Raw genomic sequence first — 25,282 nt, 5'->3', positions numbered from 1 at the left:
AGTCAGCCATCTGATGCTGAGGAGAAAACCTAATACGGCAGGGGACTGAAACGTTCCGGATACCATTCTTCATTTATATTTCACCTGTTTACCATTACATATAATATGAAGAAGGTGGAACCTTTTAACGCTCCCGAAGAAACATTAATAAAAAACAACTTTGATAATTTTTGTCAGCTCTGATTTGATGATTTAAACATATTTTATTCAATAAATAAATTGAATAGGATTGGATAGCAGACAAGGCCTATATATATCCTCTTCATACACATGGGCGGATTCAGGCGGGGGCGTGGCGGGCGTGCGCCCCCCTTAAAATTTGCAAAACATGGGTTGTCAGGGATAGATTTTGGCGCTTTTAGGTTGAAACTTTCATTTCTCCCTAATTTTACCACAAAAGATATCCACATTTCACCCACTGTAGAAGAATATTTCAAAATTTAATCTAAAAAAATTTACCTTGCGCCCCCTAATCTAAAATCCTGGATCCGCCCCTGATACAAGGCAACATGTACAACTTGCCGATAGAAGATATTCACATAATTTGACAACAAACACACGCACACACACACTCACACACATATATGTCTCAGAATGTGACGACTCTATTCACTACACTGCTCCATCGGATCAAATTGATACAGGGAAGATAACGTGAACTTATAGAAGGGTCTGAAAAATTCCCAACGATGTTAGAACATTCAAATTTGCGAAGCAAAATTTTGTCGTTCCCTCCGCGGGACTCGAACTCGTACCGCTGTGACATCTTTGGCAACACCGCCTGCACTAAGTCCAGCGCCCTATGCTTCATGCATCATTAATTTGATCCTCTATCGTACATAATAACACCTAGATGAAATGTCCCGTACTACCATACATCGTGTACTAAGTTGCAGTCCTAGATTAATCCTACGAGGAGGAATCACCCGGCCAGCGAAAGCTATATTAATATATGGCTTAGCTGGCCGAGTGGTCTAGGGCGCTGGACTTAGTGCAGGCGGTGTTGCCATAGATGTCACAGCGGTACGAGTTCGAGTCCCGCGGAGGGAACGACAAAAATTTGCTTCGCAAATTTGACAGTTCTAACATCGTTGGGAATTTTTCAGACCCTTCTATATATATATATATATAATATTATAGTAATTCTCTGTGCAATTATAATGCATAACTTTTCCATTATCTTCAAATTAAACTCTTTTTTATTTTAGAATATTATCAATGTACATTTTTTGTAAACATTGATGGATAAAGTTCAAAGATTGAAAATTATTAACTCGATCTTGACAAAGGAGATATTTTCTGCATACTTCATGTTTACTTAACATCATGCACCGATCCCTTCATTATGGAAGATGGAATTGATTTGAAATACTTTTTAACATCTAGCTAGCAACAAAGTGCATGATAAATATATCATTTATAATCATAAATGCTGATGAATAGACCAATAAATTATTATTATTTTTTTTTATGAAATCAATATTTTATGAAAAATTAAATGTCTGTCAGCAATATAATGTTAAAGCATAAGCAGACAGACTGCAGTGACCTCCTGTGGTGAGCATAATAATTGCAAGAAAACAAGAAATGATGAGTATCTTCAACGTGGTTCCTACAGTGTGGACAGTTTTGTTTATCAGTCAAGTGATGTAAAACAAATGTTGATTAAAATTGCTTGCTTCATTCCCCAAGCCCTGATTTGATATATTATACTTATAACCTTCCTGTATGGTAAAGCTCACGGTGCTCGCTGATTTACGCAATGCCTACACAATATTATCCTTCAAGTCTGGTAAATTTTGTAATGATATATAGTTGTCCAACTGTGCTAATTGTCATAGTCTGATATGTCTATTGGCCGAATTGTCTGGCATTCATAAGGAATTATTGGTTGTCATGGTCCGAAATGTCTTTTGATCGAATCGTCCGGCACTGGTTAACATTATGGTTCTTAAATTTGCGAAATCTCTTAAGAGATTTCTTTTATTGCATTTAGTTTCGCTTCAATCTGTTTCATTTTGTACAGTTAAATTATGTTTTTATAACGAATTAATTTATTTTATTTAATTGATTCGTTTAGATTCTTTCTTATATCGATTGTTTTCGTTTCGTTTTGGTTCATTTTCGTTTTGCAATTTTTATGAACCGAGAATTATGGGTAATATTGATTACGTTATGGTTGTAAATATCCGGGCGCCATACTGCTGACTATAAGGCCAACCCTATCTTGGAAAAGCTATGAATCGATTTGTATTTAATTATCGAAACTAGCAAATATTTTCCGAGACTGGTTTGGTTCTCAATCGCACACATACAAGTATACGCAGATGAAGCTGCCATTATGCTGTTTTTTTAGCTACTTAAAATGCAGGTACAAACCGGATATTGATGTTTTTTCTTGCCATTTGTATACAGAAGCAAGTTGATAATACAACCATAACAGATGTACGTTATTGCGCAAGTCACGGTTATTGGTTCGATTGTCGTGGTCCGAAATGTCTTCGGGTCGTTTTGGCAATCGTACTGAAGTATGGGTAATGGTATTTTCGTAAACATTAGAGCGCCTTCTGTTGACTGTTTTGACAATCCATATCTTGGAAAAAATTGATATGTTTTGAACTTAACCAAAGATGCTACTGAGACTGGTTCTGTTCTCAATCACATTTTTCGAAGTGTACGAAAATGAAGCTGCCATTGTACTGTTTTTAAGTTCCTGAATTTACATGCACAAACCGGATATTGATGCCTTTTCTGCCCATAAGTATACATGTCCCAGTTGATAATACAGCCATTTACGCTCCCGAAGGGAGCGTATTACATCTGTCTATTTATAAATGCTTAACTACATTTAAACAATATATCTACCAATTTTCAACTTTTAATTTTAAGTTTTACAAAATTTGACGGGGGTAACTTGGTGTGTGAAACAGTGCGCCTTAATGTAACTGTATAGTGCGCCCTAATATGTAAACAAAGAATATTCCGTAAATATTTCAACTATCATGGTTATCTAATCACCAAAACATGCTGTCTTGTCAAGCTTACGATTACACAAATGATAAATTTTTTTCAAAAAGGTGCTTTTACCGGCAATACGAACTTTCTTCGGAAGTAGCCATTAGATTTTCCTCAGGCATACTAGTCTTTCTGGCTGCAAATCCCGTTGTTCATCAATGTTTTCTGAAAATTTCTTTTACGTTGTCCCTCAATCTCTTCTTCTGTAATTATAGGGGAAAAGGCCCAAAATTTACGCTTTCTTCGGACTTCATAATCAATTGACTATTTACTTTTCACTTTACAAACCGACCATGGTGGCGCCTATATGCGCGGGAAATTTCAAATTTGCTAATTATAAATCGTGATTAATTAGTTAAGAAAATGACATTATTTTGTTTCAATTTAATTTTCATGAACATTAAACAGATTAATTTCGATATTTATCACTTGCACAATAACATGGTCTTCTTCTTTAACTACAGATAGATCTAGCATACGGCATAAGCAAATGGTTTTAATGTTAATATAAGAAACGTTCAGTTTGTGATAAAAAGGGGTTTATCAAAACGCATTTTGTATAGTTTAAACAAAGTAATAGCAGTCATTTTTCCTTACGTCCCTAAGATACTTTTTGCGAAGAAAATAAGACAGAATGCATTAATTTCGAAGTATTATTATTATCCTATGTAGAAAAAAAAACAAGTCCCCTTTGGGGTTGTTTCCCTTAAAATTCAAATGACCTGTCCTGAAAGATTAATCAGTCTGTGTCGCTATATTTTAAGTTTAAAATGAAGGATCTGTATGAAATTTATAAACGCAAGGTTTAATGCCACAAGCAAAGCTTTGGTTTAATTTCAAGGGTTTTAGTTAAACTTTTAGGAAAAAAAACCCAAAAGGAGAAAAGGTATTATTTAGAAATGACATGAAGTTTATTTTGGGCTGAAATGATTAGGCAGAAGATGCTTACTCAACTGGTGCACTTAGTCTATACTTCTAATCTTCAATCGGGTCGTATTGCTTATTTATTCTTTAGCTTCTGTTTATTTAGTAAATATGTGTTTCATAGTGTTGTCCTTTTTTGTGTAATCCATGTACCCGAATTACAAATATCCTTTGTCGCGTTTTAATCGTAGTCCCCTGGCTTTTCCTTTAAATCTGGTCTACGTGTAATAGAAATGGTAATTATGATAGAATATGCCTACTTTAACTAAATTTCTAAAATTGAGCATATCAAAGTTGAATTATTAATTGATCTATGTCCCTTGAAAGAAATCTTCAGCTATCTGTCCGTGTAATTAACAGTTTTTGCTGCACTTAGTAGTTCGTAGTTCAAATATGCACTATGTCAAAGAGTTTTGTATTCATTCATCTAGGTGTTCCATGGAAACCGATATCGAACTTGAATATTATGCAAACTGGTGCAACTGCTACGATGCATCATGTATTTTGGTGTGTGTGTGTGGCTTTTTAAATGTCCTTAGTAATCAGAAAGGTGAAATTAAAATTAAATCAAAGAGTTCAAAATTTGCCATTTAAAACAATAAGCTTGTATAACGTTTGAATTCGATCCCCGTACTATCAATTTATCCCATATTTTTGCAATCTGACGATTATTTTAGGGGTAAAAATTAAAATGATCGATATAAATTGATTCAGTGCATGAGTATATCTATCTTCAAAAGCAACGAAGCCGTTCGGAATTTTAATTGTTATCTCCCTTGCACGATGCGTGAATACGACGGAATCATCAGTTACGTTGCTTCCGGTCTTCGTACAATGACTGAAAATACCGCTGTTAAGAGACCCGGTGCAATTATTGTGTGTGAGCGACACACGTTCATAACTGTGATGCCTAAGGTTAATAGGTTCTTCTTACGCGAGACTCTATCGAAGATCTGGGATTTCTTCCACGAGTGGAGAAATTCCGTCTTTTGATGAATAGAGGTAGCGGAACGAGTGGAAAATATGAAAAATTTCTCACACGAGTGTGCGATTAACAGCAATGACCACTACAAATTCGTTATGTAGTAATTAATTTGTAAGTTTTTGTATAATATGAATATATAACATGTATTTGTTATACAGAGATATTGACAAACGTACAAAAAGTTGGATTTTATTTATTCATTGACCCTATGAACTTGACCCGGCTAATTTTACCATGCATGTTGCAATTGGCTATTTTATCCATGAAAGACACGTTCGCGTGCACCTGTCTGTCATACAAAACAAAGAAAACGGAAGAAAAAAAATAAGGCATATAGCGAGGGGGTAGACTATATTTTTTGTATTTAAAGAGGAGTAGGTAGTACGTGAAATCTAATCCTGTTTACCTTGTGGTTTTCTTGTGTATGACTATGGATGGTAAAATGCAAAAAAATAGTTAAAACAGCATTTTTGTACAATTTTTGGGCAAGTAATAGATCTTATTTATACATGCACTGCATCACACAAACACTTGTTTAAACTACGGTATTCTGAAGATAGATGATAACGGGTGAAAAAGAAATCTCCTTTTCTTGATTTTATAGTAAATGCAATCCTATGAAGAAATTCAAACGCCTGAATTGATCAGATATGTTGAGTAAATCATTATCTTAATTATGAATACCTAAAATATGAGTTTCACAGTGTCGGTATGCTGTGAATGAGAATTATGTTTGATACTGAGACCAGTTTTCTAAGGGAAGGGGTAATATTTTTAACATTTTTTGAAAATTCTTTCTTGAAAATTAGTTTTTGTGGTTTATTAATGTAGGAAATTAAGTTTAGTAACTTGTAGAGTCGAATTTCCCATGTTTTTGGAATTAAAAAAATATATTCTAACTACGAAAATCGCCACAAGTCATCAACAGAGTCCCAGGTGTATCAATTGTGATAATATTGAACGTAAATAACAAATAAGCTATTTTTTACTATAGAATAAATAATTTAGGGTGACTGGATAGACTACCCAAGTGTATTTCGTTCAGCATTTTTCTAATCGGCGTTATGACGTCTATTTTGCCTTTTACGGGCTGATTTGAAGTTTACACCGGATCGAAAAGGTCCGGGATCACACGTCATCATAAAATTTTTGTCCACATCACGTAAAGAAGAAATCACTGCAAGTAAAGAAAAGAAAATGCACATAAAGAATTTAGAGATCGACATAACGTAAAGATGAAACAACCTCACGTTATAAGAAAATCACTGCACGTAAAGACAAATCCACATAACGTAAATATATGTTGATATAACGTAATCATGAAACGACAGAACGTAAAGACGAAATGACAGAACGTAAAGACGAAATGGCAGAACGTAAAGATATTTCTACATAACGTAAATACAAAATGACCACACGTAATTATAAAACCACAGCAAGTAATATAAAATTGACAACATATAAACAAATGTGTATCTCATCAGACAGTTTAGGCTTTCCATAGTATTCCTTTTCTCTTTCGTCTACCCGGACATGACACTTTATAAACAACACTGAAGGTGTATCTAGAAAAAACAGAGGACGCTCACCCTACAGGTGCACCTGATTCATGTTCTCAGTTTTTAGTAGAGTCTGGTTTGCTCATTTACTTTTGTTTCTTTGTGCGTTTTATTTTTGATATTACATGTACTTTGTGTGTGTTTCTATTCCAATTGTATCTTCTTTAGTATGACTGACTATGGTGTTTCCGATTACCGTTCGAATCTTGGTTCATTTGATTTCCTTTTCACCCAACCCAGTGTTTTAGAAAACTTGTCTTTTTTTTTGTATGATGTACTATAATCATGGGCAATGAAGTAAAGTTCAGTTTGTTTAAAGAGGTAATAAAACATCTAAGAAAACAGTAGATACCATTTCGCACTGTAAATGGTCGCTCAAAAGTGGAGAATGGGAAACATTTCGGAAAAGTTGTCATAGTTACATTAGAATTATATCCGACATAGAAGCATATGAAGTAATCATGCCAAAAGTCCAATAATTTAAAGATATTAAATAAGAGGTGTCAATACAAGACTTCATCCTGCCAATCAATGAGGAACATGTCTCTACCTTTCAGCATGAAATAAGCTGTACTGAACGACGAACATGCCCATACGACAGTTTTCATTATAGTATCGGTGCAATAGGGACTCAGTGGTGGATTATCCATCATTTGCCAAATCCATTAATTCTGTCAATGTAGCACTAACTACAAAGAAACGGTGATTAAAAACTCTTGTCTTGATATTTGTCAGTGAATCAGTTCATTCAAGCCTGATAACCATATGTTTCTTTTTGGTAAAACCCTTGTCATAGGTGAAATACTAGACCTGTACCATGTACTTATATCGGACGGTTGGCATTTACAGTAACATGTATTCTCAATTCCATATGATGGCGGTAGTAACTACTTTGTGCTGCATTGAATATGACGTACGGAAGGCCTTTGGAAGATCTACACTTCAGTTCGATTGGTACCACTAAACTGCTTAGTCATAATTTGCTATATCATAAAAATCTCGGGTAAGAAAGTCTCTGCTTAGGAAAGCTTTTACAATTGAAAATGTAAATCGCTTTGTTTCTAAAAGAAAAAATCCATAAAATTACCGAAATACATGGAGCTGGAAATATGAGTTTAATCAATTAAAAACATGTAAACAAAATCAATCGAACGCATGTAAAAGAAAAAAAGTTATTACTCTAGAATAATAATGTATAATTATATGTACTATACTTCTAATCAAATGCAACAAAACGATTACAAATTTAAAGTCAAAAAATGTTGTCTGATATTTGTTTTAAGATATCGTATGCATGTTCAATTATGTAAGTCAATACTACTGCAACGATAGTATCAATTAAAAGGCAAAACAGATGGCAGACATTTAAAAAATGAAGCATTGTGTGTCCAGCGTTTACAATCCCCCCAAATAGCTTATGTAGGACAAACGCATCGTACGGGTTAACGACTGGATCGTTAATCTCAACTGGTACTCTTGTGCGGGGTTGACAACACGTGTTTTCAACCAGACAACAGCAGTGCTTGGTTTTGTCGGTCTCATTCTCTAGAGGGCAAAATGTGAATTTGCAACAACAAAAACTACAATCCCAGGAATGTGGTTCCAACGAAGGCTTACACTGCTCGCATACAAACTTTTTTCCGCAACAAAACCATGGACACGTAAATTCATGCCTAGAAACAATGATTGAAACTGTAGTACTATACTAGGAAAAAATGCAATATGCAGTAAAAGAATAATTTAAAAACAATAGTTCTCAACATTTTGTTCTAAAATATCGTGATTTTTTATTTATCGGTATGGTGGATATCACTTTAATTACACCCATTTTTTGGGCAATGGAATCTATATTTGAAGAAGATTTATTATTGAAATTAAAATTTTTATTACTCAATAATATATTTAAGTACCATTCCGTGTAAAAATCAGGCAAGGAGTGGCACATCATTTTTTTTTCAATTCGGTCTTTTTTGCCTCAAACATATTCAAATACTTCTAAAAAACAACTGAAAAGGTATTTTGATTTATCCGGAAGCATTGGTGAAGTAGATATTTTTTGACTGCTTATACAATGTACAAGGAAAATTTTCTCCCATTTTTTCATAGTGCATTTCAACTAAATTTGACCTATCAATATCTTAAAAAGGCAAATTACGAACACTTTGACAGTTAATTCTTAAAGTTATGAGGTTCAATACTTGGATAATGCAATAACATCTCTATGTATTTTTTCTTCATGTGCCACACCTTATACACATTTTGCCTGATTCTTAGATGGAGAAGTACTTAACATTCGACCTTTAAGATAATTATTGATATACTTTATTACATACTCGATTAAAAAAGCTAGACTTACGCTTTCATGTGATAAAATTCAAATAACAACGTTCTTACCTATTGCACCAACACTGACAACATACAACACAACTATTGCATGCTTCAAAACAAGTAATACAACAACAGCAACAACCGCAGAAATCATCGCAACAATCATCTTCTACCGTCGTAATATCTGGTTCATCTGGTTCAGAAGTTTCTTCACAACATCGAATACTCGTTAAATAGCGCCATACATTACTTAAGACGGCCGCAGAACCATTGACAACTGTTATTATCCGTTTCCTCATGCCTTTCGACTTGTCAAAAACATCACACGAAGAAAAACATGCATTTTGGTACAAAAGTAGGATAACTGCTTGTGGGCATTCAATAAGTAAGACGTTATAAAACGACTCTGTTTTTCCATCTAGGAATTTCGATCCCATCCTTTTGCTTTGTTTATTGGACTTGACGTCTCTCCGATAAATAATCTCGCACCGTATTTGATAAATAATATTAATCATCTGTATCATTGCTATTACAGAACCAGCAATGCTGAAATACATATAATAGCTTTTGATATTCTCCGCTTCAGTACAATTAAAAAAACGAACATTCATAGACGTCTTGTTTAAAATGTCAGAAGAGTTGTTAGCAGAAATGTTCTTGTGCATCTCAAAATATTGATACCAATCGGATCCACAATCAAACAGAACGAATATTCCCGCGATTATTCTCGTGAATATGACCTGTGCCGTACGTCTTACTTTCTGTGGCGGTTTTTTCTTCGGTACTTCCTCCTGATGGCTATCATCTTGAATGTTCCTTGTTGGTAAATCTTCTTCGTATGCTCGGTTGTCGTATTCTAGTCGAGGCCGTTCTGGGAGATGATAATTACGGTGTGGCTGTTCTGTTATTGGAGCGCTATGATCTGCAAAGGACGTTTCCACTGTGGAGACAGTTTCCCTATAATGGTAGCGATGTTGGTTTCTATTCGGATGACCGTTATATTGGTAGGAGAGTGGCGTATCCATTCCCATTCTATGATCCATGCGTCTTTCCATTCCCATTCTATCATCCATGCGTCTTTCCATTCCCATTCTATCGTCCATGCCTCTTCCTATTCCTCTTTCTACTCCCATTCTATAATCCATGCCTCTTTCCATTCCCATTCCATGATCTATGCGTCTTTCCATTCCCATTCTATCATCCATGCCTCTTTCTATTCCTCTTTCCATTCCCATTCTATAATCCATGTCTCTTTCCATTTCCATTCTATGATCTATGCGTCTTTCCATTCCCATTCTATAATCCATGCGTCTTTCCATTCCCATTCTATAATCCATTATTTTCCTTTTCCGAAATGCTTGGCCCGATGAGTCGTGATAGAAGTCCGGGTCTATGATTGCAGTGAATAATGGTACTAGTCAAAAATGTCCAATGTCGTTTTCCAGGGTAAAAATACTAGCTGTATATTGAACTATCTAATCATCTTGTTCAGTTTGATAAAGTGTGCAGTATTTCTTCACGTTTTTCTCGACAAAGATTATATTAATAATTTTGTAAAATAGCTAAACACGTTAATTGAAATGGTTTTATCTTATCACCATGAGATTTATGTTAAGGGTGCACTGTGGACACATGTTTTGTCAACGACATACATTGTAAAGATGATTTGTTTTCTTAAGATCATGCACCTATCAAATCATCACGAGCTTTACACCCGTGTGTAAGTTCACTCGAAATTCTGAGTAAGATAAAAAAAAATCTTACTTCAGATTAGAAAAGTACAACAAACACATTATATTTACTCTGACTTTATCGAACCTCTTCTCAACGGATCTACTGCCTGTCTAAATCATTTTTTGTACGATTTTGCTTATCAAGTTGTAAGGAAAATTGATTTTCCTGATATAGAAACTATATTTCTTCGTAGATTTTTTAAAATCTTTACTGTTTGCGGGGCTGATATTATTTTTATCTTTGTATTACTGAAATGTACTCTCTGGCCCGTGGCGTGATTGAACTATGTCACGACATTCATGTCAAATTGTTTGAAAGTTCACACTTTGCGTGCGTTGTCATATTTGTCTCATCGTCAAGGTCAAATTATTCAAAATAAGAAACTGGTTCTACAACTATTATTTTCATTATTGGTTCGTTGATTTCCCTTTTATGGCGGTCTCCATTTACATACACGTATTGCTCATTGGTAATTTCATGAATGGCGGATGTATTTTCTATGTAATATAATAATATTACTTTATTGCAGAAGCTAAGCTATGGTAAATATTGAAATATATAAATAAGCAGTAAGGACATAAAATGACATAACAGTCATCATATGATAGAAACAATATAATGCATATGATGTACGCAGATGACAAACCTTAAAGCATAAGATCTAGTGACTGTTTGTAATGGAAGTTCTTGTTTTTCAACTCTCACGGAGGTAACACATTAAGTTCCTTAAAACAACAGTCTTAGAAACTTGAAGTAAAAAGTATAACTTGTTTAAATTAGGCCAAGAAGAATAGTATCTTGGCAAATATATCAATTCTCTGTTGTCTATATGTTGGACACACATGGAGAGAATGGTGTTCGTTTTCTATAATGTTCACATTGGAACAAAACAGACTCTATTACTTAGTGGCTGGCTAGTATAACGACCAGTTTCTACGTTAAGTTTGAGTACACCCAATTTAAGTCATGACAACAATTGAACACCAAAATCATGGAATAAATACTCTTCCATCTTTAATTCAGTTTTAACAGCGTTAAAAATCCATATTTTTTTCTGTACTATCAATAGAGGAGCGCTAAGTTTGGTAAAAGATGGATCTTCAGCACTTTAAAATTAATCACCATATTATTTTGCTTATTCCATACATAGTTCAGACAAAAATTGTACAGTAAATTACGTACACTAATAGCCAAGTTATGTTTTCCACTATTACAATCATTTAATAAGCACTGGTACAACATCAAACACTACATTTGCTTTATTGTAACAATATTTACCCAGTATCTCAAAAAACGAATTTTTCTAGAGATATACATTGGCAAATGTCCCATCTCTCCAATAACACCACATGACATGCAGGAGTACTTCTGGGAACATTTAAAACAAATCTACAAAATTTATTTTGTACAACTTTTATATTTTAAGCGTGATGAATATTCCAAATTTCTGAGGCGTAACTCAAAATAAACACAAGTGGACTGTCAAACATTGAACACTGTTGATTTCAAGAAATACAGGTAGATTTTATAGTGTTGATTAGCATGGCTAAAGCTCTTGCTCTGTTCGGCTAAGTGTTTCTGAGTCTGTAGGAATCGTTCAATATAATGAAGAAGTGCTCCAAGACATACATAAAAATTTGCCACTTTTAGTTCTTTATTGTAATAATACCATGAATGCTCCACTTTTTAACACTTCGAAATATAACGATCTCGGTTTTATTTTTTTGAAGTTTGTCTAATATTTCCCGCAAAGCATCGGGACGTTTGGTAAACAAGACGGTATCGTGAGCGAATAGAAGTAAGTAAATAAGAGATCTGTAGCCCTTTTCACAAAAAATCGTAAGAGTAAAATTATTCGTAAGTTGTGACGTCAGAATACTTCACTGTATTATGATATCATAACATACGACTAATTTTACACTTAAGATTTTTTGTAAAAATGACTTCTGTTTATTTCGGCGTAGTCACGCAGGTCTGTATCATTCACACGTAGGTGTTGAACGATGTCATTATTGAAAAATAAAGATAGAAGAGGAGATAACGGTTCACCTGGCTTGACTCCAATATTGTTACTGAAAACACCCAAAAGTTTTCCATTACCCGGAAGTTGACAACATAATACATAGATTTTATCATGAATAATAAAAATTTGGAACAGACCTATATTAAACAGATTATTCCACAAAATACGCCTATCGACACGGTCAAACGCTTTGCTAACATATATGAAAGCAATGTACAATTTCTCTATGCAATTTAGTGTTCACGTGGTATTGCCATGAAGGATAAAACCGCTTCTACTGTTCACTAGCGAGCTCAAAACCCGAATTTATTGTCAATAAGAACATTGCCATCTTCAGCCAAGTTTAATACACGACTATTAAAAAAAAGCTGTATAAATTTTGGAAAAGACACTAACCAACGTAATGGGACAATAATTATTTGGGTTGGTGAGAACTCCTTTTTGGGGCATTGGCGTCTACCCAGTTATCTGAATAAAATTCGTATTCGAAAAGTTCATCGATCAATTATTCTGTCAAAACGTCGGGAGATAAGACTCTCCTAGAATACATTTCAAATGTTCAAACATGTCGGATTCATCAGCGGCACACTTCGATCGATGTTTAGGTTTTACTCTGGATCCAAATTCTCTTGGACTAACTTTTGCGAGTCAACTTTGTTCTTGCCCACGGATGCATTGAAAACGCATTTTCGCTTTGTTCTTTGCATTGTTGTAATTGTTTCGGTTTTTGATACAAATATGTCAATTCACGTAGGTAGGATAAATGATCTCAGAATGTGACGACTCTAATTCGCTACACTGATCTATCGGATCAAATTGATACAGGGAAGAGAAGATAACGTATAGAAGGGTCTGAAAAATTCCCAAGGATGTTAGAAGAACTGTCAATTTTGCGATTTAAAATGTTTGGTCGTTCCTTCCGCGGGACTCGAACTCGTACTGTTGTGACATCTATAGCAACACCGCCTGCACAAAGTCCAGCGCCCTAGACCACTCGACCAGCTTGGCTATATAAAATATAGCTTTCGTTGGCCGGGTTATTCCTCCTCGTAGGATTAATCTAAGGCTGTAACTTAGTACACGATATATGGTAGCACGGGACAGCTCATCTAGGTGTTTTTATTTAGCGTAGGGGGTCAAATTAACGATACATGTCACAACAAATCAATATTATACAAACCTCTCAGAATGTGGCGACTATATTTCCTACACAGATCCGTCGGGTCAAATTAATAAAGGCAATATAGTGTAAGCATAGAAGAGTCTGAAAAATTCCCAACGATGTTAGAACTGTCAAATTTGCGAAGCAAATTTTTTGTCGTTCCCTCCGCGGGACTCGAACTCGCACCGCTGTGAAATCTATGGCAACAACGCCTGCACAAAGTCCAGCGCCTTGGACCACTCGGTCGGCTAGGCTATATAAGATATAGCTTTCGCTGGCGGGGTCATTCCTTCTCGTAGAATTAATCTAGGTCTACAACTTAGAACACGATGTATGGTAGTACGGGACAGCTCATCTAGGTGTTATTATGTAGGATAAAGGATCAAATTAACGATACATGTCACAACAAATCAATATTATACAAACCTCTCAGGATCGGGAACCACTGTCTATTCATTTTTGTTTCTTTTTCAACAATTACGGCAAAACTGCAACTTTTACAAATATGTCAAGGATGTCAGTCAAAGGATATGAAGTAATGTTTCATTGATTTTAATAACATTTTGTCAGAAAACGCAAAAGGCAATGTTTCGCCTTATAAATTTTATCATTGAAGTAAATACGTTTTATTAAGATTTCTTTAATTTACCGCAATTTAACAGGCAAAGTTGAAAATCCATTTCTTATTGAGGAGTAACATTTAAGATTTTGTATATAATATCATTTTATTTTTCATTTTGATAATCTGTATTTAGTAGCAGTCTGTATACCAATCAGACAGGGGTGATTCATGCATGTCAAAAACCCACCAAAGTCAGATTTATTTCTTATTCAGGAACAGTTACTGATCATATAACTAGTCTTAGTTTTTCATTTGAGGGTTGTGCATACTTCTGAGATAAATACTTATATAATTTGTACATTAAATTAGAACTTTGCAAGAGTTACCGTTCTTGATTTGGTTTGATTTGGCTGATTTTAGTGGGAGGTAAAAGTGTAGTTTTCTCAGAAGTACAGGCCTTAATACAGAAAGGACTATTGTCACATAACAATACAGCATATGTAGATAAAAAAGCATCATCTTATCCATGGGGATTTCTAAACCATCAATCACCTTACCATAGGAAGCGTCAGAATTTTATATGGACTGCCACTTAAAATGACCGAATTATACCTACATTGATCGTGAAGGTGGATTTTTTAAATCGTGATCCTTTTTCTTGTTTTTGTGTGCAACGACAAAAATAAGTGTGCTTCTGTTCAAGTTAGTTCAAACATTTTTAATGAAAATACAACAGCAGCTATCTGATCAAGCACAGATTCCCACCTACCTACCTACCTACCTAATCCTCTCAGTATTGGTCAGTTCATTACTTAGAGGTATTTACTGAGGATCGCTATCTCTGCCTGTTAGCTGCCATATTTTGAATCTGACTCCATACCCACCCACACTCATTCATCACTTTTCCTACAGATCGTCGCCATGTTTCTCTAGGTCGACATCAGTTCCTTTTTCTTGCTGGTGTCCATCTCATGGCGATTTTTGGAATTGTTGTTCGATCCTTTCAGCTTAAATTTTCAATACGGTTTCAACGCCTGTTCTTGGTCATCACTGATACTGCCGTTGTTGATGTTCTTTTGTTTAACTCCTTATTACTGATTGCATTTGGCCAATAAATTTTGAGATGTCTAGCTTTGTTGTTTTGTTTTGGCGACCTTCCAGGATTCGGACCAATACAATAAGACTCCAAGGATGTTTCTCTTGAAGATTCGGACCCATATAATAGGACTCCAAGGATGTTTCTCTTGAAGATTCGCACCCATACAATAGGACTCAAAGGATGTTTCTCTTGAAGATTCGGATCCATACAATAGGACTCCAAGAATGTTTCTCTTGAAGATTCTGACCAATAGGACTCCAAGGATGTTTATCTTGAAGATTCGCACCCATACAATAGGACTCAAAGGATGTTTCTCTTGAAGATTCTGACCCATACAATAGGACTCCAAGGATGTTTCTCTTGAAGATTCGGACCCATACAATAGGACTCCAAGGATGTTTCTCTTGAAAACTCTGATCTTCATTGTGATTGTGATAATTGATGGTTTCCAGATGTTTAACAGGTTTGCAAAGGCAGCTCTTGCTTTTGCCATTCTACTCTCTATTTCATATGTTTGGTTTACATCAGATGCAGTTTTGCTGTCAAGATAATCTTCCTGCTGTTGATTTTTAATTTAGTTGTCTTGTTGACTTTCATCATTTTGGGTTTTGCTACGTTGATATGTAAACCAATCTAGCCTCCATGTATGACCATGTGGATCGAGCACAGGTAATAGACTTTGAATTCCTTCTTTGCTTAAAAACATAAATTACATTGCAACATATTATAATACATATGTAAAAAGAACATTTGATATCTTCCTCAGAAGAAGAAGGGAACGTATTTCTCATTATTAATATTTAATTACTAAGGTAAAAAAAAATTAAATCAACAACTTAATATTTAATCATGGAAGCGCAGTACATTATGTAACTTATTTTCGGAACTCCCGTGGCAATATGAAAATGTAGAAGATCTGTTTTTAGTGTCCAACACAATTGAAACTATATTTGAGATAAACATGTAAGAAAAATAGAGGAAGAGTTGTTACAAAATATAAAATTTAACATAAATCAATATGTCATGTTGATACTTAGTTGCTGCAAATAACGTTGTAATGTTTATATTCATTTACAAAATATAATCAGTGGTTGTACATGAGAACAACGTTTCTTTTTGGCACTAAGGTATGTTTTGAAATTTGTTCAAATTCAGCGGATGTTTCTAAAAAAGCAGAGGACGCTTACACTACCGTTGCACCTGATCCATGCTCCCAGTTTTTAGTAAGAGTCCGAGTTGTTCATTTAACTTTTGTTGCTTTGTACGTATTATTTTGGTTATTATATGTTCTTTGTGTTGTATGTCTGTTTTCCATGTCTGGTCTTGCTGTCTTGTCTTTGTCACTGGATTACATAATTTTGATTTCCGCTAGAATCTTGGTTTCCTTGATTACTCTTTCGCAGTGATATTCACATAATGATTACAATTTTCTTCGTCTCCTCCTTCACGTTCATACAAATGTTACTTGTTTAATTCATGAAAATTGGTTCTAATAAAACGACATTTAGAACTTGTAATCTGAAATCACAGGGTTAAGAATTTTAAAATATGTAATGTGCTGATAACCAAAATATTACATATTTCTTTTCCATTAAAGAACAATAACGTGATTTATTTACATCGTTTTGGTGTACATACACGCAGGGGTGTCACATATCTTAAACGAAATTGTGAAAACTAATCGGTTTCGGATGTTTGCTTTTATTGGGAAATATATAGTGTATTTAACATCATTTTGACACTCATTCTTTTTTTCAAAGACATAACTTAAAATACAATATTTGTAATCTTCTTTATATTTTGTAATATATTGTCAAATATGGCTGATCTTCCGTTTGACCTGTCGATTAATTTTTATTAACTTGCATAATTTGATGCATCAATATTTATTGCTTCTCTCGAAAAAAATTAAATCGTTCTGATTTGTAGTTAGATTGAAGTGAGAACTTTGTGTAAGTTTTTAATTTTGTTTGTTTTGTTTGTTGGGATTTAACGTCCGAGCAGCAATATTTCAGCTATATTCAGACGATGAACATGAAATTGATGATAAAATGAACATGAAATGATGAAATGAAAAAGGGATGGGACACAAGGACAATGGGGTCGACAAATTTAGATTGCCACTGGAAATAGGGAGAGGTGGGTAGGGACGGGCAATTTAGCCTCCTGTGGCGGAGCCCTATGGTTCCTACTCCGGGAGAATACCACAGTAGGATTCTTTAACGTGCGAGGAACGTGGCATCTTTCCCAGCACGGTGCACCACTATGGTTTGTGGTCAGGTTTTCCGTATTATAGCCTGACAACCCCAGCATGTAACACCCCAGGGGTACCCCATTCCACCATTTGGGGCACACATCCCAGTTGCTCTGTGGGCAGAGCGCCCTAGCCCCCGGCTAGGGTTCTGATCACTATTTAGTCGCCTTTTACGACAAGCTTAGCGCTGCTGCAGGCCTATTCTTTTAACACCCGGACCTGCATGGGGATTTTTAATTTTGAAAAAAAATAGTGATAATATTTGTTCCTATTCTATCAATTATTAAACCCTTGTCGTACTGAGTATTTCTTGCAAAGAAGTCAAGATTTCGATGAGTTAAAGATGGGTTATCACGGATGGGGTGCATGGGGTGAGGAGATGGTGGGAGGGTGGCTGGGCCAACGCGGTAAAATGGGTCTGTCAACTGAAAATGATAATTTTTGTCCATTTCTGGCCATTTTTTGCTACATGTGGGGTTCAACATGAGCAAAACAGGAACCAAAGCACATTCATCCAACAGCACATAACCCGTGAAGGCCACTGAAGGTGGCCAATCAAAAACCAAATACGATGAAAAAAAGGTTCGCTACAGTCACCAATGGGGGTCGTGTGAAAAAATGAAGATTTTTTCCAATTTTTGCCCTGTTTGGCCTAAAACTGGAAGTGGTCAATACAAGTGGTCGACATAGAAATGGTGATGACAGACATCATTCTAACTTAGATTCTAGGCGAAATAGAGCACTATAGATTAATTCTGCTCTGGTCAGGGGCTAAGAAATAAACCCTACTCACTAAAAAATCGCACTTTTTGGGCTAAGGAAACTCATGCCCTCTTCTTTCAGCTCTAAAGTCATTATATTTTTTACAACTCTATATCAGATAGCCTCATTTTAAAGCACCGTTACACAGCTTGCAGATGGACACAAATTGTGCTTTCCTGAATTAAGATTAACATGTACTGCCAGAACCAATAAAGCGGAACCAGGGCCAATCCTGAACAGGTCTTAGCGCAGCATGACAAGTATTTAATCTTTATTAATGTTTTGAAACCATAAGAATGTAAGTTTGACTTATATTTGCCATCAATATTTGACCTAAGATTCCTGATATCCTATATTTTTGAGGAAATGGGGAGTTCAAGGAAAATGATTCACAACAAAATTGCAAAACTTTCTTAAATTAATAGTTTTAACTCTGTAAGTGTACACTTACGTACAGGTTAAATGTAGGAAATCTGTGGATTTTAGAGGAAATCAAAGATATATATAAAGTACAGAAAACCACATTCGAAATATCTACTGTTGCAATTTAATTGCTATTAAAGGTTGAATATTTTGTTAGATTTGTTATGTGCTCATTCGCGTATTCCATGAAGATACACAACATGTGTAATCATTATAAATGAGATTTAAGAGAGTTAAAAATGACAAAATACATGTCACAGACCGATTTACTTTCGTCCTTATCCTGACATCCTCCCAAGTCAGGATTTTGAGTCCACCCTCGCTCCCTCAAACCCCTGACATCACTCATTCATATTTAGTGAGTTACCTAAATTTAACTCGGATCCAAAAATCTAATCAAATCACTCGTAATAGAAACTCTTCGATAAAACTTACAAAATGGCTACATACACAGAATGTCATTTTTTTTTTTTGTCATATTGAATCATTTGTGACATCTTACAACTATCAGTTACTCGTTTCCACGGACATTTTATGTTAAAGCAATTTTTATTGTGCTTCGCACCTGAAGAAGCAACCAATCGGAATTGGCTGGACGATACCCGCTAAATATGAAGGAGTGATGTCAGGGGTTTGAGGGAGCGAGAGTGGACTCAACACCCTGACTTGGGAGGATGTATCCTAATAAAAATACACTCCTTTATATGGTTAAACGTGGTCTGCTTATATTGACAACATTATACATATGTAGACATTCCAATCAAAAACCAAATACGACTTCTATTTTTAGTTATGAGTTCTATATTTAAAGTAAAACTAAACGGATATTCTATTAATTAAAGAAATACTTGATTTCAAGGAAATCGGTTTTTCAAATTAAACTAGACGCGAAGAAAATAATGGGCGTTAGTCAGATCGAAAAAAAGATATATCTAGAAAATATGTATTATGTAATATCTCTTTCTCATAAATGCATTATTACTCTTAAGTAAAACCAGTTTCTTTTCATGGTGACACAACAGGGTTATTAAACTATATTTCCAATCTACCGGTTTTAATTTGCGTTATTTCTTTACTTTTCAATTTTAAACCCTTTTTATCCATTGAAAAACAAATCATGTGTAAATACTGCGGTATTGTAAACTGCGAACCCCGATTTCCAGTATACCGTCTTAGCGTCATTACCCAACTCGACTACAGTGGTTAGTTAACAATTTAATACCAGATGTTGTACCTTTATTTCATTCTGTTTGTTTGTGTAATTATAGCTCAATATATTGTTTTATAATTTCTTTGTGTATTGTTAACTAACTTTTGATGGGCCTTTTTCTTCTTCGTCTTATTCTCACGTTCAATCACTGCACCGGGCTTGCTACATGTATATGTACAATGTCCCACACAATGATGTAATTAAAAGCACATGATACTTTATGGAATAATGACTAAGAGATATATGTAACCCCATATACTTATCGTGTCACATCGTAGTACCAATATATCCTGACCTGATCGATGAAATAGGGTTATTGCTCAATTTTTATACGACCTTAAAATTTTTGCGGTAACCGTCGTATAATAGTTTCCATGCGATTACTTTAGTTGACCAATTGTAATGAAACTTTGATATGAATTTAGTAACCACTAAAGGAAGAATTCTTTTTCAATTTGACTTTGTGACCCATACCATATTAGAACATGGGACCAAAAAGGGAAAAGTAGGTGCCTTGTTAAAACCATGTAGAATATTCGTTTTTCTTCCGAATTGGATAATTCTTTTTTTTTTTGTTGATTTTTATTTAATTCTACAGTTACATCAGCATATTTAATGTGTTTTGGGTCGTTTTAAAGTTAAAGGGGTTACAGTTGGGCAACTCCTAAAATTCAACTTTCATTTTGGGTCTGATTTCGAAAAATGTTGTATTGGACTCTCGTAAAATTTCCAGTCTTTTTTCAATCAGACTTTAGATATCTCTTACAGTTTTTAAGGGGTCAAAGGGTACACAACCCATAGAGTTATACTTTCTATTGTAAAAAGTTTTGGTCCGATTAAGATTTTTTTTATTTAAATCTTCTCATTAGTTGTGTTTTACACATGTTACATACAAATAAATTTTGTAAAATGTCTTTTATCACATGTGTACTAATGATATCTTGAATTTGATGCTATATTTGAGTATATGATATCGTAATTGGATTATTTGGTTGTATTAAAGTACTAGCTGTCAATTTAAAATATGACATTTTTTTTCTATAAACACGGAAACACTGAAGATAATAAAAATTTTATTTCAGATCTCCATTCTCGACACAAACTGGGCATTTGGATGTATCAAAATATTCTATCTTCTTCTTATCTGCAATGAGCAAAATTATTATTGATAAATCTGTACATTTAACATTTCTTTAAAAACATATCAAGACATGAATACAAATAAATATAATGGTAACATACATGTAACTAAGGTCAAACATTCAAAAGACATACATTTTGCTCTTACCGGATTTTACTCAACTGCAATGCGACTGGTGTCACTTGATCCAGACTAGCGTTCTCTCCCTCCCGAAGCACTTGATGTCTCTCTTGTTTTTGTGGGAGTTCATATTGCTTGTGCTTTATATGTTTGGTGTTATGTCTTGTTTTCCTTATCTTCAGTTTTTAAATCTATTTTATTCAATTCAGTACAATGTGTAGGTAGAACGACTATTTCTTGTTTTCACCCATTATAGACGCTTCGGTATTTCATAGCATATATCAATAAAAAAATCGAGATTATCTGTAAAATGTATTTATGATAGGTCACTGTAAACGTATTAATTCTCGCAGTGTACCAATTTTCGCTACTTTCGTGGTTGACAGAAAACCGCAAAAAATGGTACCGGTGAAATTGATTTTAAACGCTTATGTCTATATAACGCTAATCGTTTTTTGAAACAGCGTAAATTGATACCAGCGAATATGCTCACTTGACACAATCTGCGAAAATCAATTCGTTTACAGTATGTTTAAATGTTTCTGTTCTCAATTTTTCATAAAAAGAGCACGATTCTAATATAGCAATACATGATAGATTTCGAAATTAAATACGTATACATACTTAATCGTAGAGGGGTATAAAGAGATTTAAAATGTAAATTGTGTTATATCTGATCTTATGAGAGACTCGGTTGGTGTTTCAAGAAAAGCAGAGAAAGCTTACCTACCGGTCCACCTGCTACATGCTCCCAGTTTTCAATGGAGTTCGGGTTGCTCACTGACTTTTGTTTCTTTTTTCTCTTTGTTGTGTACGTGTCTATTTTTCCTGTCTAGTCGTTATAACTTTGGATTATGTACATTATCGTTCGAATTTTTTTCGTGTTTGGCAGAATAGAAATGTTAGGTATACTAATAATGACGAAAATCAAGCAAAATTAACTCACTTCGAATTTAACAGTACTCAAATTTTGGAATTTAACAGACTGGGTACTTTATTTTTTCGAATTTAACAGGAGTCTTTCTGTCGAATTTGACAACACTCTTATTTTCGAAGTTTACAACACTTTTATCTTCGATACATATGACATATTATTTGTTTTCTTTTCGAATTCACTATCGTCACACACATTAAAAGAGAATATTTATTGAATGATTATTCTTAAAATGGTATTTCCTGTAACAACTTAGTAGTTCCTAAATGAAATTGTTGTGTTTAATATTTGTTTAAAACACACACACACACACACACGTGTGTATTTGGGATTAACAAAATGAATAAAAACAATTGTTTGGTTACAGAATGCAACAAATGTTATCGCACCTGATAATAGCATGTACAGTGTCCTCGTCGGGTAACTCCGCTGAACCACTACCGCCGGATTTTTCCCCATAAGATTTCTTCGCTCCTGTAAGATGTAAAATACATGTAAATAAAATATTTATTCATTCAAATTTAAGTAATTTTATAGCGTGTAACATTGTTAATTTCAGGGAAAAGACATGATCTTCTCGTTACCTGGTGAAATATTTAAGACATTGACAAGGCGAATTAATTTATATCATTCCATTAGAATTTGTTACTGAATAGAACAGAAATAGAATAATTTATTAAAATCAATCATCGGCCATTTCTGGCATATTTAACATACATATATATTGCAAATAATTAACATACATACTCAACACAATTACAAATTCAATAATAAAAATGAAAAAAAATCTTTGACATCATTACACATGAGCTGATGTTTGCTCACTAAAATGAACCTGATGCTGACTAGTTACGGTTAATAAACCTGAGGCTGACTAGTTACGGTCGAGAATAAAGAACACAGTTCACTTAAACGCATCAGAATACAAGAAAGAGTGCCGGTTTAATAAGTTAATTTGTGTTTGGTCGGGCACATATTTCTTCTATTTCCAAACTTGCTCTTGTTCATGTATTTTTTATATTCAATTGCACTGTCAGTATCAAAGTCAGTATCAAATTGGTTTTTAAAGAACGAATCAAATGAGAAAAGACTCATCTTGACTTTAACCATCAGAATTGTTCTCCCTCCAAATTAAATTGTGTCTGTAGTTAAATAAAAAGTTGCAAAAATAATGGTTTGTAATAATTATCTAAGTTCAATATTTGAAAATAATGACGAGTCATATAAAACATGGTTCATATGAATTTGGCTTCCTATTTCGATAAAAATATGAATATTGGTTTATACAATATTGGTTTGATTAAATATTCCTGTATGTATGATTCTAATGCAGCCGATGAGAGGTTACTCCTTGAAACACATGTACAGCATATCGAAATTTGCAATAAAAATGATCATTTAATTTTTGAATTTCGCTATTGAAAATATTATCCGATTTTTAGTTAAACTCACAGTGTTTGCTTTATGTACATATTCCATTTTACTTTTACTTCATGTCAGAATAAAAGACTGAGTCTTCAGTCTTTAATGGTTAAAATTTTAATAAATTTAAAATAAGCTATTAGGGCGCATTACTATTCACGCTTTCTTATTGGGAAAAACCTCAACAGTATAAAAGGCGGTGGTAACATTGGATTTTGATACGGAAATATAATTCAGCGACTTAGGTGAAGAGTTCATGAAGATTGCAAAGTGATGTGGCAAAAGGCAAGTTGAACTATATGAAATAACTATACAAAAAAAAAAAATACATTTCGGACAAGTGTCGCCATCAATATACATGTGCCTTTAGCTTTTTTGCGTTCTTTAGACATGTCAGATGAACTGTCTTCACAAGAACTACCAGTATCTGAAGAAGTGATTTCTGATGATTTTGTAGGTTTCCCTGAAACATGCAATCATCTAGTACATGTGCTATGAACGTAATGAAAATGGTCAGTAGAGTATTATATTACATAACGATCTACACGTACATGTATATTGTATGTATAATAACAGCCTTTAAGTAAAATGAAATAGGTTTGGGGGTAAATCAAGTTTTGTTTTATAACTAAATTCTTAATAGGTTTACAAATGTTTATGCAGAGAAGAACGCATGTTTCACAGCAGGACACACTGCATGTTTGACTAATATTAAGGGCTTATTTACTTCGGTAATTATATCAACGCATGTACATGTAATCTCAGTGATTCCAATAACAAGGTTGATCGCTTACATTTTCTTCCTTAATATGAAAATGACGTTATACATGCGCAAAGCCTTTCCGACTTGAGTAAACCAAGAAGGAAATTTGCATATAATTTGAAACAGTGCCTGCAAATTTAAGCACGGTTCAAATGAATAACAAACTATCAACTAATGACCAGTGTTATTTCTTGTACACATTCGAAATTGAAAGCTACATAAAATATTTTGGTTGACAAAAAGTTATAATTGACATTAAACATATTAAGACTTAAATCATTAAAACAATTAAATTCAATATGTTATCGATCTTTCTCTGTTCTATTTGCAGATATATACATGTACACACATTATGCCACAGGCTGTAATAAGGTGCACCTAAGAGATACGGACGTCTTCAGGTTACAGACCACCAATTCAACCAATGAGCATTTGGAACGTACGCAAAAATAGTCCTACGCAGAAATTACCCCTCTTCCTCATAGTGCTGTGAAAAAAGTTCTCATCTTATTTTAAAAATTTAAACAGTTTCTGAAAGGAAAAACATTTCTGTACATTTTATAGGTGCATTTTGCTTCTTGTGATGTGAAGCCTAATCTCCATAATGATTTTTAAATATACCCCTATCTTGTGAAAACACTAGGATTTCCCATGCTATTTATAGACCCTTCACTTCCGGTGACCAGTACTGCACTGCAAGTCTGCTAACCCCACATGCCATTCTGAGGATTGTGAGCTGACATATGTAGAATCATGCTGATACATAGTCCTCTGCAGGTTAAAGTTAAGGTAAAGTCCAGAGAAGCCATTGAATATTGTGAAATTAGCATAGAAGCTTATGGAAAGTGGAATTAGTGGTTTT

General features: G+C 34.3%; 1 protein-coding gene across 2 annotated transcripts; it reads right to left on the bottom strand.

Annotated features, from left to right (window-relative positions):
* Positions 1-6,357: 6,357 nt before the first annotated feature.
* Positions 6,358-10,419, bottom strand: LOC148614637 (uncharacterized). Of its 2 annotated transcripts, none has more exons than XM_088588868.1 (2): positions 8,878-10,419; positions 6,358-8,156 (listed from the first exon to the last, which is right to left on the bottom strand). In XM_088588868.1, the coding sequence occupies exons 1-2, from the start codon at positions 10,146-10,148 to the stop codon at positions 7,736-7,738; spliced, it is 1,692 nt and encodes a 563-aa protein (XP_088444994.1). In that variant the 5' UTR covers positions 10,149-10,419; the 3' UTR covers positions 6,358-7,735. The 2 variants fall into 2 exon arrangements, with proteins under 2 accessions (XP_088444994.1, XP_088444995.1); XM_088588869.1 differs by having other exon boundaries at positions 6,361-7,544; positions 8,878-10,418.
* Positions 10,420-25,282: the final 14,863 nt, after the last annotated feature.

This window comes from Perna viridis, chromosome 6 (genome assembly GCF_037379345.1).
Source record: "Perna viridis isolate PV_CMFRI_1.1 ecotype Kerala chromosome 6, ASM3737934v1, whole genome shotgun sequence".
Taxonomy (NCBI): domain Eukaryota; kingdom Metazoa; phylum Mollusca; class Bivalvia; order Mytilida; family Mytilidae; genus Perna; species Perna viridis.
The sequence above is the reverse complement of the archived record's forward strand: the minus strand, read 5'-3'. Positions and strand labels throughout refer to the sequence as shown.